Below are 15778 nucleotides of genomic sequence, written 5' to 3' on the forward strand. Positions count from 1 at the left end.
GGATTGAATCCAGGTCTACCCCATGCAAGGCAAACACACCCTACCTGCTCTAGCCCCCAAATAAAATTTTAAAGAATAAATGAATTAACTAAAATTTATTGTACTCCAGAGGGCAGAGAGGTAGTACAGTGGATAAGGTGCTTGTCTTGAACACAGCTGATGCAGATTTGGTCCCTGTCATATTATTATTATTATTAATATATTGCATATTATTCCCTAGATCCCACCAGGACTGATCTCTGAATACAAAGCCAGAAGTATGCACTGAACATCACTAGGTGTGACACCCCTTCTGCCACCCCCAAAAAAAACACTAAATAAATTTTTCTTCTGCTCTAGACTGGAGACACAGCACAAAGCTGCACTGTATGCTTTGCGCATAGGAGTTGACCCCCAGCACCACCTGTCTCTAGAACCTTCCAGAGCTGGGAGTAACCCCTGAAGCCCATTGGGTGTGACCAAAACAAACCACACCACACTATAAATAAATAAGCTAAATCAAATTAAAGCTTACATTACCCAAGGTTGTACACTCTCAGGTCTAGGAAAACAAAGGGGACCAGGGTCATATTCTCCAAATACTGCTCTGTAGGCCACCAATCTGAAGTCAGAGATCATAGTGCATACTTTGAAATTGGGATCCCAGATATTCCTGTAGTTCAAGAATTCTGTGACTCCACCTACCTATTGTTAGTGCTTGTGAGTCGGAAAGAGGGGGAGGTGCCCATGAAGGTTGATTGTATGTTATACTGAGGCAGGAACTGAGCCCTAAAATTCTTCCTCTGGATTCCGACAGTTCAGTGAACGGCTGCAGCTTCGTGCTATGTCTCTAGTGCAGAGTAGACATACTGTCTTCAACAGAAATGTAAGCGCACTGGAAGAAGGGTTGGGGAGATAGTACAGGATGAAGACACTTGTCTTGAACGTGGCTAATCCATGTTCCATCCCTGGTGCTGTATATGGTCTCCCAAGTGATCCCTGAGCACAATGCCAGGAATAACCAACCCCTGAGCACAGCCAAATATTACCCCAAAACAAAACAAAACAAAAAATCGGGAAGGCAAGTGTTCCCTCACACAAGATTCTAAGAAATGACATAGAGGCTAAGAATCTACTGGAAACTGCGTGCTATGAAGGGTCCCCTCAGTGCTCCGTGTCCCTGGTCATACATCCTGAGATGTCCTGAGCTGCAGGATGTCCTGAGTTGTTTCCCTCCTGCACAGTTAACATGGGCCCCTAGAAATGGGGCCCTCTGTGCTCAGGACACAGTGGAAGGGTCTTCTGGCCCAAAGGACCCAGAACTCAAGCACCACTCTCTCCAGCACTGACCTCCATCCCCCAAATTCCCACAGAGGAGTCCCTCCTGGCACTCCTGCCCTCCTTCCCCAAGGTATTTCTGTTTTGGTGGCTAATTCCCTCTGGTAGTTGGCTTTACAGCTCTGTTAGGAGTTGCTTCCTGTGTTGATCTCATTACACAGGGCAGAGAGGGAGAACCCCCAAGTGTGCCAAGAAGACTTAAAAAACTGTGTCCTCATCTTCTCAATGTGCACACACAGTGAGAAAAGCCCCTGATCCACACCCATCTTCCTGGGATGCCCACAAGTGGGCAGAGCTGCTTGCAATAACCGAGCTGGGGAGGCCCCAGTGTGACTACAGGGAGGGTCAGCAGCCGTGAGGTGCTGGAAAAGCTGGGGTTGTGTGGGGGAGACAGGAGAAAGAGAGATGATGAGCTCAGGGCCCCCAGAGAATGGAGTCTTTGTGTGGGGTACAGATGAGGGACAAGGGGGTGATTGTGTGGGAGGGCCGGAAGTGCCACACAGACTGGCACCACTGCGGCCAGTGCTGGATTCACCCCTCTACTGCACGGAGAGCTCCCTGTGCCCTAGGGACCGCAGCCGATTGGTTGGGAGAAATAGGGTGTGTCTGAAAGGATGGAATGACTGGAGAGGTGGCTGCACCGCCTCCCCCACCCCCAACTCCTTGCCCAAACCCAGGGAATAAGAGGCATAAGGAAAAAGACATAAGCAGCTTTTACTCTATTTACATCCAACAAAACCTTGCAAGGGACAATCCTTATTGCACAAGTCAGGGCCCCGGGTTGGTGGCGCTGGATGGGTAAACCAGGACTCTGGGGGCACCGACGACTCAGCCTCAGGGGAGCTCAGGTCTCCTCTCCCTCCCACTCCTGTCTTTCAAGGAGTTCCGATTCCAGTTACTACCAGACCTGGCGCCCCGCAGATCCCTGCTTCTCTCACCATCCATAAGCAAGGGGATGTGGCTCCAGAATAAATAACTTAAAATATAATACACTCAGGAAGGCATGGAGGGCCCAGCACTCCCTCAGCACTGCCAGGGAAGAGGGCCCATCTTTGGTGGGAAATGATGTCCTGTCCCTCCCTCCCTCCCATTCTGGGTAAAGGCTCAGTAGCTCTGTAACTTTCCAGTTGTTTTTTAAAACAAAAACTTAAAATATGACCAGGGCAGTGCGCATCTGTGGGCACCCTGGAAGGGAGATCCTGGCATCGGGCGGGGAAGCGTAGAGCTGTGCCAGCTCCCCTGACCTTGGCGCCCGGTGGAGCTCAGGGAGTCATGACTTTTGGTGACAGCAAGGCCCCTTTCCACTGCCCCACTCGGAGTCAACTTCCGGCCGGCTGAGCAAGCTTCCCAGCCTAGTCCTGGGCCTCTGAAAGGATCCGGGAGGCTGTTTTCCTTGAGCCCCTTCTCCTTCACCTCCTCCCCAACCCTGGGAAGGAGGAGGCAGTTTGGGGGTTCTTAGCATTCCAGAGGCGCTCCAAAGCATTTCCGGCAATCGATGGCCTTGGGAGTGGGCATCTGTGCCCGTCGCTGCCGCAGCTCCTCCTTGCCCATGCTGTTAGCCAGCTTGTGGAAGGCAGATTTGTACTTCTTATCGAAGGCCCCTAGGGGAGAGGACAAAGGTCAGGGCGGAGGTCAGTCTGCTCGGATTCCAACCACCTGCATTGCCCTAACCCCCTGCCTAGCCCCTCCCCTCACCTATGTCCACATGGTCCTTGCCCAGAGCTGCCATCGTCAGAAACAGGATCTCACGGTAGATGCCCCTACAGCAGAGGTGGGAGGCATGAGGACAGGGCTGAGGGCAGGGCACAGGATGGGCGAGACGCTGCCCAAGGAATGGTACCTCTGCAGATGCAGGCCGGCGGGCGGGGGCCCCAGGGTGTCCAGCAGGAGCCCCACGGCCTTGTGCACCTCGTTGAGCCCCACGTGGCGCAGCACAGACTCGAGCAGGGCCAGGCTGAGAGATGCAGGCACTGGGCCTGACCACACCACCCGCTGCGGGATCTGACCTGCGCCAGAGGAAAGGTGGGCCAGGGTGACGAGCCGCAGGGGCGGAGACCCCCCACCCCAGGGGCCCATCCCACTCACTGTGGGCCCGCCAGAGCACGTAGAGAGGCGGGCAGCTATTGGGGTCCGGACTCAGGACGTCCCACAGCAGCCGCACCCGCACAGAGGCGGGATCCCAGGTCAACCAAGAAGCCGGAGTCTAGGGGGTCCAGAGGAGGCACGTGACTTATGGGACAGAAGGCAGAGAGTGGACGGGCACCCCCCCCCCCATCCCACCCTGGCAAGCTCTGAGAACAAGGACTCTGGTGACCAGCCAACCCTCAGCACCTCAAAGCTACCTGGACCTACAGGGGACGCTGAGAAGAGCCATAAGGCACCCATGGGTGTCCAATACCAGCCCTGGGCAGTGGGTGCTTGTACTGTCTCACAGATGAGAGAATGGACCCCAGGCAGTGAGGAAGTGGGAGAGGCACAGGAGCGTCTGGTCTGACACAGCCCTGAGCTGGGAGAGGCGGGAGGGGCTGACCTGGGGGGCGGGGGGTCCGTCAAAGGATGCCAGCACCAGGCAGGGCAGGATGTTGGGCAGGCTTAGCCGCTGGAAGTACCACAGAAGGTTCCAGAAGATGATAGGGTGGGCAACAGGCAGTTCTGGCATGGCCAGAACCTCGCTGCCTTCATTCTCCACCAGCGATTCCAGTTCCTTCCGCAGCACCAGGGGGCTCAGGTATGCCCAGGCCCCAACCTCAACCCGCCGGGGCGGGGTTCCCTATCAGACAAAGAAGAGCGGTGGGACAGGCGCCAGCCACTGGAGCCATCGTGTCAACCCACTTCTGGTTGTTTCTCGCCCCAGGGGCCCATCTCTCCGCAGCATCACCGGGACCACCCCCAACCCAAGTGTGGCCCGCACCCTCTTCTCAGGCCCCTGGGTCTGGCCCTTACCCCCACGTGCCCGTTACAGAGTTGGGGCTCGTCCAGGGCAAGGCAGAGCCTGCGATCACTGAGCACTGGGCCTGGGCCCCCAGGGACAGGTGCATCTTCGCAGCTGCTGGCACCCATGGGAGTGGGCTGAGGGCTGGGGACACTGCGGGGGACAGCAAGCATCAGGCCACCCTGCTGGGTCTGCAGTGCTCCCCGCCCCGCCCGCCCTGCCCTGCACCTGGGCCGGGAGTCGAGGGTCTGCACACTGAGCAGGGGCACGAAGGGACGGGCACAGAAGGGGCAGGTGGTGTTGAGGTTGGAGTCGTCGGGCGCCCAGCCAGCCATGATCTCCTCGTCGTACACCAGAGAGTCACAGGCCCGGCACAGGGAGCAGCTGGACAGTAGTACCTGGACCAGGAGACCCCCAAGGGCCCTGCTTGGCCTCCAAGTCCGCCCGGCCCTCCCCGCCAGGCCCAGGGAGCAGCGCCTGCATGCCAGCATGGCGGGGGACTGGGGGAAATCCTCACTTCCAGGGAGGGGGGCTGCAGAGATCCGGGGGTGTCACTGAGGCGCTCTGAGGAGCGGCGGAGGCTCAGGCTGCTGAGGGATGATTCCGAGAGGTCCCACTCACTGCCCAGAGAGGTGGAACTCTGCTGACACAGGGACAGCATGTCACCAAGGTGCCTCTTCCTGGGCACCCTGCACACCCTGCCTGCCTCCCCGCAAGCTCTCCCGGGTACCCGCCCGTCTGCGCCGCACAGCCACCTCGGATGCCGTGGAGCCAGGGCGCTCCCGGGGCCGCAGGAGGCTGTCCATGGGGCTACGCCGGACCGAGGGAAGCAGGTCAGCGGTGAGCTCAACCGAGGTGACCCGCGAGGCGGGGGAGCGGCGGGATGGTGTGAGCAGCTGCTGGATGCGGGCCCCCAGGCTGCGTCTGGGGGTGCTGGCCTCGTCCTGATGCCCTGCAGCCCTGGACACCCTTCCGCTTGGCCCCTCCAGAGCCTCGACGGACTGAGCGCTGAGGGCCGAGCCTGAGCCACGAGGGCTGCCTCCGGGCACTGGCTCCTCTCCAGCCAAGCTGAGGTCCGAGAGGCTGCCATCCCGCCAGGGCACCGGTGATCCCCGGGGTTCCAGGACCCCCAAAGCCTCGATCACTGCAGGGCAGAGGACAGACGGGACATGAGCCATCTGACCTGGTTGCATGGCCTCTGCCCTGCCATGCCCACCCCAGCACTGCCCTCCCCCACCCCCCCAGGGTCCAGTCCCCTGCAGGTGTGGCAAGGAGGCTGAGGGGAACACTCACTGTGGGCCATGCCAGCCTCCACAGTGGGCTGCGCCCCCCGGGCACTGCCCAGGCTGCCGCTCTTCACCAGGCGCCCAGTGGGTGAGGCGGGGTCCCGGAAGCTTCGGCCAGCCCATGTTGTCTGGCGCTGGAGGGGGCGGGAAGGGGAGGGGCGCTCCTGCTGGGGCCCTGCAGGGTGGGGGGCAGGAAGGCAGCTGCTGGGACGGTGTCCTTGCATGAACCTCTCTTGGGGGTGCTCCCCAGGGGTGGGGGTGTCGCTCTCTCCCTACCAGTAAATGCTGCTCCCAGAGCCCACCTTGCAGGCGCCCGCACCCCCAAGCTTGCCTCCCCAGCCCCTTCCCACCTTTCTGGGAGCTGCCCGCTGCTTGTGTCTCCGCCTGCTGCTGCTGCCGCCGCCGCCGCTCTCTCAAGGGCTGGCGGAACTGGGCAGCGCCCAGAACCACGTTCCGGAGCTTGGCCCAGTGCAGGCGCCCACCTGGGGTCCCGGATGGCCACTTACTCTCCAGAACAGCCTGCCAAGCACAGTCCCCGTCAGGGTGGCTGCCTCCCTGGCCTCCCTGTCCCCCTGACCTTCAGATGGCCCCGTTAGGGCTCAGCAGCCAAGAGGGCCCTGGGGGGGGGCTTTGGCCACCTGTGACAAGGTCCAGACAGGCCCTCCAAGATGCCCGAGAAGCAGTTTGCTCCCAGACTCTGCTGCCTACACACCCCACACAGCTTGGATGAAATCGGCTAGCTCTCTTGAATCCTCCCGGTGCTAGTCTAGAACTCCAGAGATGGCTCCAGGTCCTGGCACGGGGCCTGCACTCGGAGCCATTCCTGGCTGGAGTCACCGTGTCAAGACTTCAACTCAGTCCCCAGGGATATGGCGCTGACCCTGCAACTCCAGGGAGGGGCAGAAGCTCTCCAGTCCGTGGGACAGGGGCAAGGAGAGGACGCAGCAACATGTAGTGTGTTGGGAGCAGGGAGAAGCTTCACGTGTAGGAGGCACCGTGTGACCCCCCCAGGACCACAGGTGAGGCTCCCACACCTCAACCAGCAAACATGTATAAAGTGTTTGGTGTGGGAGGCCGGAGTGACAGTACATCAGGGGAGGCAGGTGCCTGCCATGCGGCCGACCCAGGTTCGCTCCGCGGTACCATGTATAATCACCCGAGCCTGCCAGGAGTGATCCCTGAGCACAGAGCCAGGAGTAAGCCCTGAGCACCGCCGGGTGTGACCCCCAAGCCAAAACCAACGTGCTTGGCTGAGACTCTCGGCAGTCAAGTCTGAGAACTCCCTCTGCGATCCACAGGGGCAGAGGGGACAGTCATAGGACCCGGGCACCGCACCCACCCCCACTGCAGACACCAGGCGCTGGCCTCTGCCCCACATCTGGTACCTTGTTGTAGTAGCCGTAGGTGATGGTATTGGGCACAATGCCCGCCTGCCGCATCTCCAGCATGACCCTCACCGAGAGTACTGGCTGCCCGTAGTGCGAACACAACTGCATGAGCACCCGGTAGCACACCTGGGCGGGAGGCACAAGGTGAGAGGCACCCTGTGGCCTCCCCGCTGTCCCTGCCTGTGGGACTCAGGCATGGTGCCCCAGCTTCCCAGCAAGCCACCCGCCCCCCACCCTAGGCTCCCTCTCCAGCCCACGCGGGGGCTGGGTCAGGTGCCCACCTCATCAGGCAGCACCACCTTGCGGCTCTCCATCTGGCGCAGCACTTGGTAGGCCGTGTGAAGGGCCCGCACGCGGGAAGGCGCCACCCGCACGTAGGCCGGCAGACACAGGAACCACAGCCCGTAGCAGTGGCCCAGCAGGTAGCGGGCCCACAGCTCTGGCACTGCAGCCGACTTCTGGGCCATGCGCTGCGCCACCTTCATCTCCTGGGCAAGGCGGGAGATGCAGCATGAGCGGGAGGCGGCCTATGCCCAAGGAAGGGCCGGGCTGGGGCAGGGGGCCAGTGAGGAGGGGTGGGAGGGGTGCCAGGGAGGACAGCTGACACTGATGTGACAGAGTGCGGACTTGGGCCTCATGTACCCAGATGTGGTGTGTGAAGATGGAAGAACAGAACAGTAGCCCCCACAGCCCCCTGGGAGCCCCCCTGCTGGTCACCTGCTTCGTGCGGCGGGGAGCTGGGCTGCTGGGGGCACTGCGGGATGGGCCGGGCACAGGCAGGGCCCCTTGCTGCTCCTGGGGAGACTCGAACAGCTCAGCCCGCAGCTCGGGAAAGCCATCGTAGCTAGAGGCGAAAAAAGCCCACATGCACGCATCGTGGGAGGACCTGTCAGCCCCCAGGCTCCTGTGGAGCCTGGACCTGTGAGGGGCTGAAGGACGCTCACCAGTACTGGGGGGCAGCCTCACTGCCCTCGGGCACTGTGGGCTCCTCAGGCGGAGTGATGAAGACCGTCAGTTCGCTTCCCGACAGCTCCTCCAGCTCCACCAGCGGGGTCGGCTCCGGCTTCTCCTGCTCCGGGTGCACCTGGGCAAGACCCGGTACACCAGTGGGAATGGGCCCAGTCCAGGGTGGCCAGTCCTGGACTCCTGGTCACAATGAAAGAGCAGGGGTCCAGGGGTCCGGGGACAGGGGGAGTCCAGTGTGGAAATGCGACAGGAGGCCAGTGGGACCTGTGTGAGTAGAGTGAAGTGTAAAGGGAGGCTGGTAACACATGTGTGACAGGCGGCCAGTGTGATGGTAATGTGACAGGAATGTTCAGTGGGGTGTGACAGGAATGTGAGTGGAGTATAACAGGAGTGTGATAGGAGTGTGACAGGAACGTGAGTGGAGTGTGATGGGAGTATGACAGGAGTGTGACAGGGGGCCAGTGTGATGGGAGTGTGGCAGGAATGTGAGTGGAGTATAACAGGAGTGTGATAGGAGTGTGACAGGAACGTGAGTGGAGTGTGATGGGAGTATGACAGGAGTGTGACAGGCGGCCAGTGTGATGGGAGTGTGACAGGAATATGAGTGGAGTGTGACAGGAATGTGAGTGGAATGTGATGGGAGTATGACAGGAGTGTGACAGGGGGCCAGTGTGATGGGAGTGTGGCAGGAATGTGAGTGGAGTGCAACAGGCAGCCAGTGTGATGGGAATGTGACAGGAATGTGAGTGGAGTGTGATGGGAGTATGACAGGGGTGTGACAGGCAGCCAGTGTGATGGGAGTGTGACAGGAATGTGAGTGGAGTGTGACAGGAACGTGAGTGGAGTGTGACAAGAATGTGCGTGAAGTGTAACAGAAGTGTGCCAGGAGTGTGACAGGAAGTCAGTGTGATAGTAGTGTGACAGCAATGTGAGTGGAGTGTGACAGGAAACTGGTGTGACAAGAGGCCAGTGTAATGGGAGTGTGATGGGAACAGCATGCAGGCCACCAGACCACAGATGTGCAGGGGTGCCACCCTCACGTAGGTGGGCCACTGAGCTGTATCTCTAGTGTACCCGGGGCTGGCGGCAGCCAGGAGGGCCGCCTAACAGCAGTGTGACGAGAAGGACACACGAGAAGGGCACGTGCCTCACCTTTTCGACACAGGAGTCAAAGAACTCGAGGGCCGCGTGGCGCACAGAGCCGAAGGAGCACTCCTCGATGAACTGGGAGAACATCTGTGTACGCAGCAGCTGCGAGTACAACTTGTGGCTGGAGCGCTCCCGGGACTTAAGGAAGTCTGAGTGGGGCGAGAGGGCCGGGGGGGGGGGGGGCGGTTTACGGGGCTCCCCCACCACTGTGCCCTCCTGACCCTCTTTCCTGGCTCCTGGCCCCGCTAGCACATCCACCCCAATGCCACTGACCAACTGGGCCCATGGGTTCCCCTAACCAGATTGGGGGTCCCCATGGGCAGGGCAACTGGAGAGGGCAGACCCAGGCCAGGCCAGGACCCCTGCAGGCTCCCCCTTCCCCTGCCTCCAGGAGGAACCGCAGGTGCGTGTCGGGTCTGCCAAGGGAAGGAATAAGTGGTTCCCAACCCCCCTCTACCGCCTGCCCCCTTACCCTGCAGGAAGAAGAGGTTGTCAACGTCACGAGCCCCCTCAGAAGGGGCCTGGGTGAGCGGGCGCAGGAAGACCCGGTAGCCTTTGAGCAGACAGGCCATGAAGCGCAGGAAGGCGCCCTGGACCTCCCGCTCCAGCCGGGCCCGGCGGCCGCACACAGCCTCGTAGTCGGTGAGCAGGAACTCCAGGGAGGCCTCCTCCTCGGGGCCAGTATAGGCTGCGGGCCAGGGCAAGACTTACTGGCAGGCCTGGCCCACTCAACCCCCAGCCCCGGCCCAGCTCTCACGGATGCACACTCGGAATTAGGTGGAGGAACAGCTGTGCAACTCCAGCCTCACTGACGGAAAAGTACTGAGGCTGCCCTCCCCGTGGCCGCAATCACAGCCAGCAGAGCCTCCCAGGTGCCCCCACCTGCCACCCCACCTGCCTCCTCCCCCACTCAGGTTTAAGCTCAGGACCCTCTGCAGCTTCCCAGCCCCCACACCCCCCACCGCGCTCACTCTGATCCAGCTGCTGGTACAGGCTGCTCAGCGTGGCCAGCAGGACTTTGTAGGGCCGGCGGGGGAGGGACCGAGGCGAAAGGAGCTTCTTCTCCTCAGTCCTGCCAGACCAGCAGAAGGGAGAAAGGCCGATGGGGGCTCCTTGCTGGTCTCCCCCCAGCGCTATCCCGAGACCACTTTGGGGCAGTCCCCCCGCAAAAGGGCCCGGCCCTCCTACTGGAAGAGTGTGTTGGTGTCCAGGTCAACACAGATGACATCAGTGGGTGGGTCGTGCAGGTCAAAGTAGCTGGAGTGGATGCCCACGATGAAAGGTACTGGGGCGCTCAGCACGTCGGCCAGCACCAGCGGGCACAGTGGGATGTAGGGGCACTGCCAGTGCAGTGGGAAGGTCATCTGCAGCACAAGAGGCAGAGCCAGTGGGGGGGATGGTGGGGGAAGAGCGATGCTGGGGAACCCTGGGGGGGTAGAGGGTGTGGGGAGCAGGGCTGGGGGGAAGGGGGTCCCAGGAGCAGGGCTGGGCAACCCTGGGAGCCAGGGGGTCCCAGAAGCAGGGTTGGGGCGCCCTGGGAACAGGGGGTGTGGGGAGCAGGGCTGAGGTGCCTTGGGGGCAGGGGGTCCCAGGGGCAGGGCTGGGGAGCTCTGGCGGGCACTCACGGACACCAGGGCCTCGCACACGCTGGTGAGGAGATCGGGCCTCAGTGAATGCACCAGCAGCTTTTGCTCAGTGAGCACGGCCAGCAGCAGCGTGATGGCCAGCTCCGGGCCCAGGCTCTGCAGCAGCTGCAAGAAGCTGGCGCCGCTGGGGACAAGGCCAGGGTAAGGGACAGGCCCAGGCACCGAGCTCATCCCTTACTAGGCCTCCCATGTCATTGTTCACGAGCCTGCCCCCCCCGCCCCCACTGGAACTCCAGCACCCATATACCTCAGGGGCAGGGGCGAGGACACAGGCTGGCAGAGCAGTAGGTTGTCATAGGGAGACATCTAGGAGGAGGCAAAGAGTGTGGCAGTGGGGACAGGAAGGCCGACCCCAGTTGGACACCTGCACCCACCCAGCTGCCCAGCTCACCTGCACCAGGATGCGAGGTCTCTGCGGGGAGGGGAAGGGCACGTTGTGGATGAAGTGGGAGATGTGCCTGGGGTGGGGTGAGGGGGAACCCATCAGAGGCAGCACCCCCAATCCACCCAGTGCGTGGCTGCACCCCTCTGCAAAGGCCAAGCCCCCCCCACCCCCCCATCGCCCTACACACTGCTGGGACCATCCCCAGCCACCAACACCTCTAGGACTGGCTGGAAAAGGGCTGCCCTGGGCCCGCCAGCTCCACCACCCGCCTCCCCCCGCAGTGCTCACGCTTCCAAGGGCAGGCGGTGGGGGCCGGACACTGAGTAGCGGTAGAGGAAGGTGAGGAAAGCCCGGAAGGCGGGGAAGGCAGGCCAGCGGGACAGCACGGCGATGGCACGGCGGCTGCGAACCGCCCGGCCCTCTAGGGGCCTGGCCCGCTCCACGGCGCTCAGCAGGCCCAGGGCCCTCGCCTGCCGCTCTGACAGCCGGGACCGGGGGAAGGCCTCGTAGAACTGCAGGGCGGCCCCATACACCTGCGGCGGGGGTGGCAGGGAGTCAGGATAGGCCTAGCCGGGCCCAGAAGGCACCCACTCTTGTACCACTCCCACCCCCCACCCCACATACCTTATCACCGGCAGCACCCGTGAGCACAAAAGTGGAGAAGACGGGCACTGGGTACTTGGTGTGGGCAGGCCAGCATTCAATGGTGGCCCCCATGGGCAGGCAGAAGACGGGCACCGACTCTGGCAGCGGGAACGCCTCATTGTCCTCTTCCGGGTAGCGGCCCAGCAGCTCTGCACCCCAGCAGAGTGGGGATGCCCCGGAGGAGGAAGATCCATCAGGTGCCAGAGGAACAGGACCCGGGGGTCCCAATAGGGCCAGGTGGCAACGGGGAATCTGGGGAACATGGTACAGAGCAGAAGGGCAGGGCCAAGCCAAGGGGGTACTCACCTGCCTCGTACACCAGGGTGTTGGCCTTGGCCAGTCCCACCTTGTAGCACAGGTACACAGCTGGGCCCCACTGCCCCAAGAAAAAGAGACAAGCAGACACACGGCTCATAAAGCTTTCTGGGGTCCCTGCAGGGCAGTCACCCCTTGGGCCCACTGCACTGTCAGAGACTCCCATCCCAGAACACCTTGGTGCCCTGCCCCCGGGCCCCACTCACCATGCCAGGGTTGAGGTTGCGGGGCAGGCGGCAGTACGTATGAGGGGTGCCCTCACCCTTGCTGGGCAGCACAAGGCAGAGGTCAGTGATGCCCAGAGCGTGCAGGCCTGCCCCATCTGCTGCCCGTCGGTAGGTGAGGTAGGTGCGGGGGTGGCCTGGGCCTGGAGGGGCCAGGTTGGCGGAGTGGCTATAGGGCGTCGTGTACAGCACTTGGAAGCCAGTCTTGGGGCGTTCCTTCCCATCATACAATACCCTGGGCACGGGGAGCAGAGACAAGTGTCATGGCCCAGCTGCCCATGCCCCCTCCTTCCCACTGCCTGGTCATGGGCTGCCTGCTCCACTCTTGCCTCTTCTTCTTCATCAGTGATACCCTGTCAGGCCTTCCCGGCTCTCCTCCTGAGACTTGGGGATCAACTCCCTGAATCTGCAACACCCGGTGGGGTTCAACAAACAGCCCCACACCACATAGATCACGGGCAGCAGCTCAGGTATTCCCACCCCAATCTGCGAGGGCTGTGCATGGCCCTTTCCCAGGGGCCTCCAGCCCACCCCTGATACATTCCCCAACCTGTCCCTGCCTCAGGCCCTCCCATCCCAGACCAGCCTGGAAGGGGGCACATACCCCAGCTCCACGAGGGGTGGCCGATCCCGGCCCCTGCGGTAGCAAATCACAGGATGATTCCCTCCCAGGAGCCCTGCGCTGAGCTCCAAGGGGTGGCCCCCGAATGATGTCTGGATGCATGTGTAGCCCTGGGGCACCTCCTCGCCCAGCGCCCTGGCCACAATGGCCACATCCGTGATAGGCTCGGCGGGCCGCGGTGGGCGCTGTGGCCCGCCAGGTTCTGGCAGCCAGGTCTCCTCGGGGATGGGAGCACCGTCTCTCGCAAGCCCGGCTATCACAAAGTAGTCCACGAGCCGGGGGGGCCGCTCCTCCGCCATGGCCCCCCCCTCACTCACTGCATCTGGAAGGGGGGCGACAGAAAGCAAGGAAGCCAGAGTGACCACAGCAGACAGGATCTGCTTCTGTTCCCCTCACTTCTTTGTCCTTCCAAGGCAAGTCTTGGCTTGTGCCCACCATAGCCTGAGATCAGAGACCTGCCACCTCCATACGACTAGACTGACCATGCCTCCCAGTCTTCTCATTGACGACCACGGGGCAAGGGGAGGGCCACCCCCATCCCATCCTAGCTGGGTCTCATTGACCCAAGTGTCTCAGGAGTTTCCTGCCTTCTCCTCCAGCTGGGACATCCCAAAAAGCTCGCAGCCAGTTCGTGAAGAGGCTCTCCTAGGGTGCTCCCAGGTTTCCAGGAAATATTGCAAAAGCCCCCACTTTTGTCTTTTCACTAGACTCAGGAATTCTTTCTCCAGGCTGGGGCCTGCGCACATGCTTTGGGAGTCGCCTCCGCACAACATTGGGTGTGGCCCCAAAAAACCGAAACCAAAAAAAAACCCCAACTCTCTTCCCTAACCTAACTTCACAAACACAGCTAACCCGCCCCCCCCAAAAAAATAATAAACGCTGCCCCCTTGGGCCCGGGGGTGGCTCAGCAGCAGATACTTGTCTTGCACCCTGTGGGAAGCCCTGGATTAGATCCCCCAAAGCATGGTCAAAGAAAACCAAACCAAAACCAGTAGCCTCCATCTCTACTTCTGGCTCCTAAGATATCCCCAGTGAGGTTCCCAGCAGAGTGGGAGACGGCGGGTGTCCCGGTGCCCCCCCCTCCCTGTTTCCCAGCTGGAAATAGAACTTGTCAGGCTTCTAGCACCTGAGTCCTCACCTTCCTCCATGGCCTAACCCCGGAGAGGAGCCCCAGGGAGCCCAGAGCTGGGAAAGAGCTTGGTGGGTGGCGCACCGCGCGGCTGGGGTGCTTCAGAGGGGAAGGGAGAGGACTTCCTGGAACAGGAGGGGAAGCTGCTGCTGGAGGAAGTCAGCCTAGGGGTGTGTGGGGTGAGGGGGGGTGATGTGGGTTATTGGTGGATGTGGGGACAGCTGGAGCAGAGCAGTGACGGTGCCAAGTAGCACCCTGAGACCCATAAAGCCCAAGCGGGAAGAGGAAGCCTCGGGTGATGGGAAGATGTTTAGTCCTACTTAACCGGCCCCTGGGGGACAGGAGGCTTGAAGGGGCCAGGTCAGGCGGGAGCAACAGAACAGGGGTGAAGACGTTTGCCTTGCACGTGGCTGACTGGGTGGATCCCCAGCACCACATAGGGTCCCCTGAGCCCTGCCAGGAATGATCCCTGAGCAGAGCCAGGTATAAAACCCTGAGCACCGTGGGCTGTAGCCCAAATACCAATAAAAAGGCCAGGTCGGTTCCCTCCTTAACCCGGTCCGTGTGAAACACCACCCCTCCCCAACACACACACACACGTACACACACACCAAACTCCTGCTAAATTTAGCATCCAGGTCTGGAGGTGAAGCCAGGAGTCAGCGGTGTCAGCCGCCTGATTTAGCTCGGGGCCGCGGCCCCGGCCCTCGTGCGTGGCAGGCGACAGAGCCCAGGGGTGGGCTGAGCTGGGGAGCGGCGGGGACGCCCCCCACCCTGACACCTGCGCTCCGGCCCCCCCCTCCGCGCCGCGCCGCAAGCAGCCCCTCCCTGGGCGGGCAGGGGGCGCGGGCGCCGCCGCAGGTCGCTCCGCCACGGGCCATGGCAAGTTTGGGGCGCGGGGCGCGCGGCGAGCAGGCGCGAGCAGAGGGGCGGCCAGGAACGTGACGGCGGTGGGGCCGGCCGCCGCGTGACCCGGGCTGGAGGGAGGGTGCCGGGTGCGGGACGGCGCTGGCCAGCTCGGGTGCTGCCCGCGTCCACTTTCACTTCCCCTGGGGAGAGGCACCGGGACCAGAGGTGCAGCGCCCCCAGCAGCCGGGGGTCCCGCCCGCCGCCCGGCCCGCCCGGCCCTGCCCCTACCTGCCGGCCCCGCGACTCCCGGCCGGCCGGCCCGCGGGCAGGGGGCTCGGAGCGCGGGCGGCGGGCGGGCCAGCGGGCGGCGGGGCTACCCGGCCCCGGACATGGCGCGTCCCGACTCGGGCGGCGAGCGGAGGAGAAGCCGAGGTGCGGGCGGGCCCCGCGTGTCGGCCGCGCCGCGCCGCGCGGGGGCTGCTGCTGCTGCGCCGCTCCTCGGGCCGCGCTGGGGGCCGGGTGCTCCTCCGCGCCCCGCTTTCCGCGCTCCCCCCACCCCCCTCGGGGCCGCGGGCGCCGCCGCTCCCGCCACCCCCTCCCGGTCGGCGGCCGTGACCCTGGCGGCGCCGGCCCCGCCTGGGCCGCCTGCAGCGCGACCCCTGGCGGCTGGGAGGGCCCGTTGCACCCAGCCGCTCCCCTCCTTGGGCCGCCCCGCCGGACACCGGTCCCCAGGGGGACCCCAGCGCGCTCCACAGCCGCTGTGTCCACCGGAGAGTAGCCTTGAAACCCCGTGACTTCGGCGGCTGCCCCACTCCCGGGCTGGGGCCACCCTGCATTCCCTGTGGGCCTGAGGCAGAAGCTCTCGGTTCTCGTTTCGGAAAGAGCTTTGGAAAAGAGGAAGAGAAGAGGCAGGGAGCGCCGCAGG

The 15778-nt window shown here is 62.7% G+C and overlaps 1 protein-coding gene across 1 annotated transcript; it reads right to left on the bottom strand.

Annotated features, from left to right (window-relative positions):
* Window positions 1-2011: 2011 nt before the first annotated feature.
* DENND4B (DENN domain containing 4B) lies at window positions 2012-15443 on the bottom strand. The gene is made up of 28 exons (XM_056123026.1): window positions 15142-15443; window positions 12858-13197; window positions 12236-12488; window positions 12021-12090; window positions 11694-11863; window positions 11358-11602; window positions 11076-11142; window positions 10932-10990; window positions 10664-10808; window positions 10227-10402; window positions 10010-10110; window positions 9511-9726; window positions 9042-9187; window positions 7868-8007; window positions 7641-7767; window positions 7205-7411; window positions 6921-7049; window positions 5886-6054; window positions 5543-5710; window positions 5005-5393; window positions 4767-4889; window positions 4478-4647; window positions 4261-4402; window positions 3848-4087; window positions 3403-3520; window positions 3158-3323; window positions 3013-3077; window positions 2012-2918 (listed from the first exon to the last, which is right to left on the bottom strand). The coding sequence occupies exons 2-28, from the start codon at window positions 13172-13174 to the stop codon at window positions 2773-2775; spliced, it is 4464 nt and encodes a 1487-aa protein (XP_055979001.1). The 5' UTR covers window positions 13175-13197; window positions 15142-15443; the 3' UTR covers window positions 2012-2772.
* Window positions 15444-15778: the final 335 nt, after the last annotated feature.

This window comes from Sorex fumeus, unplaced genomic scaffold (assembly GCF_029834395.1).
Source record: "Sorex fumeus unplaced genomic scaffold, SorFum_2.1 ptg000047l, whole genome shotgun sequence".
Classification (NCBI taxonomy): domain Eukaryota; kingdom Metazoa; phylum Chordata; class Mammalia; order Eulipotyphla; family Soricidae; genus Sorex; species Sorex fumeus.

Coding starts and splice junctions, on each gene's coding strand:
- DENND4B (XM_056123026.1), bottom strand. CDS start 13,174: ATGGCGGAGGAGCGGCCCCCCCGGCTCGTGGACTACTTTGTGATAGCC. Junction 10,991..11,075: donor GACCTCGCATCCTGGTGCAG/GTGAGCTGGGCA, acceptor GCCTCCTCCTAG/ATGTCTCCCTATGACAACCT. Junction 5,711..5,885: donor AGCGGGCAGCTCCCAGAAAG/GTGGGAAGGGGC, acceptor CCCACCCTGCAG/GGCCCCAGCAGGAGCGCCCC.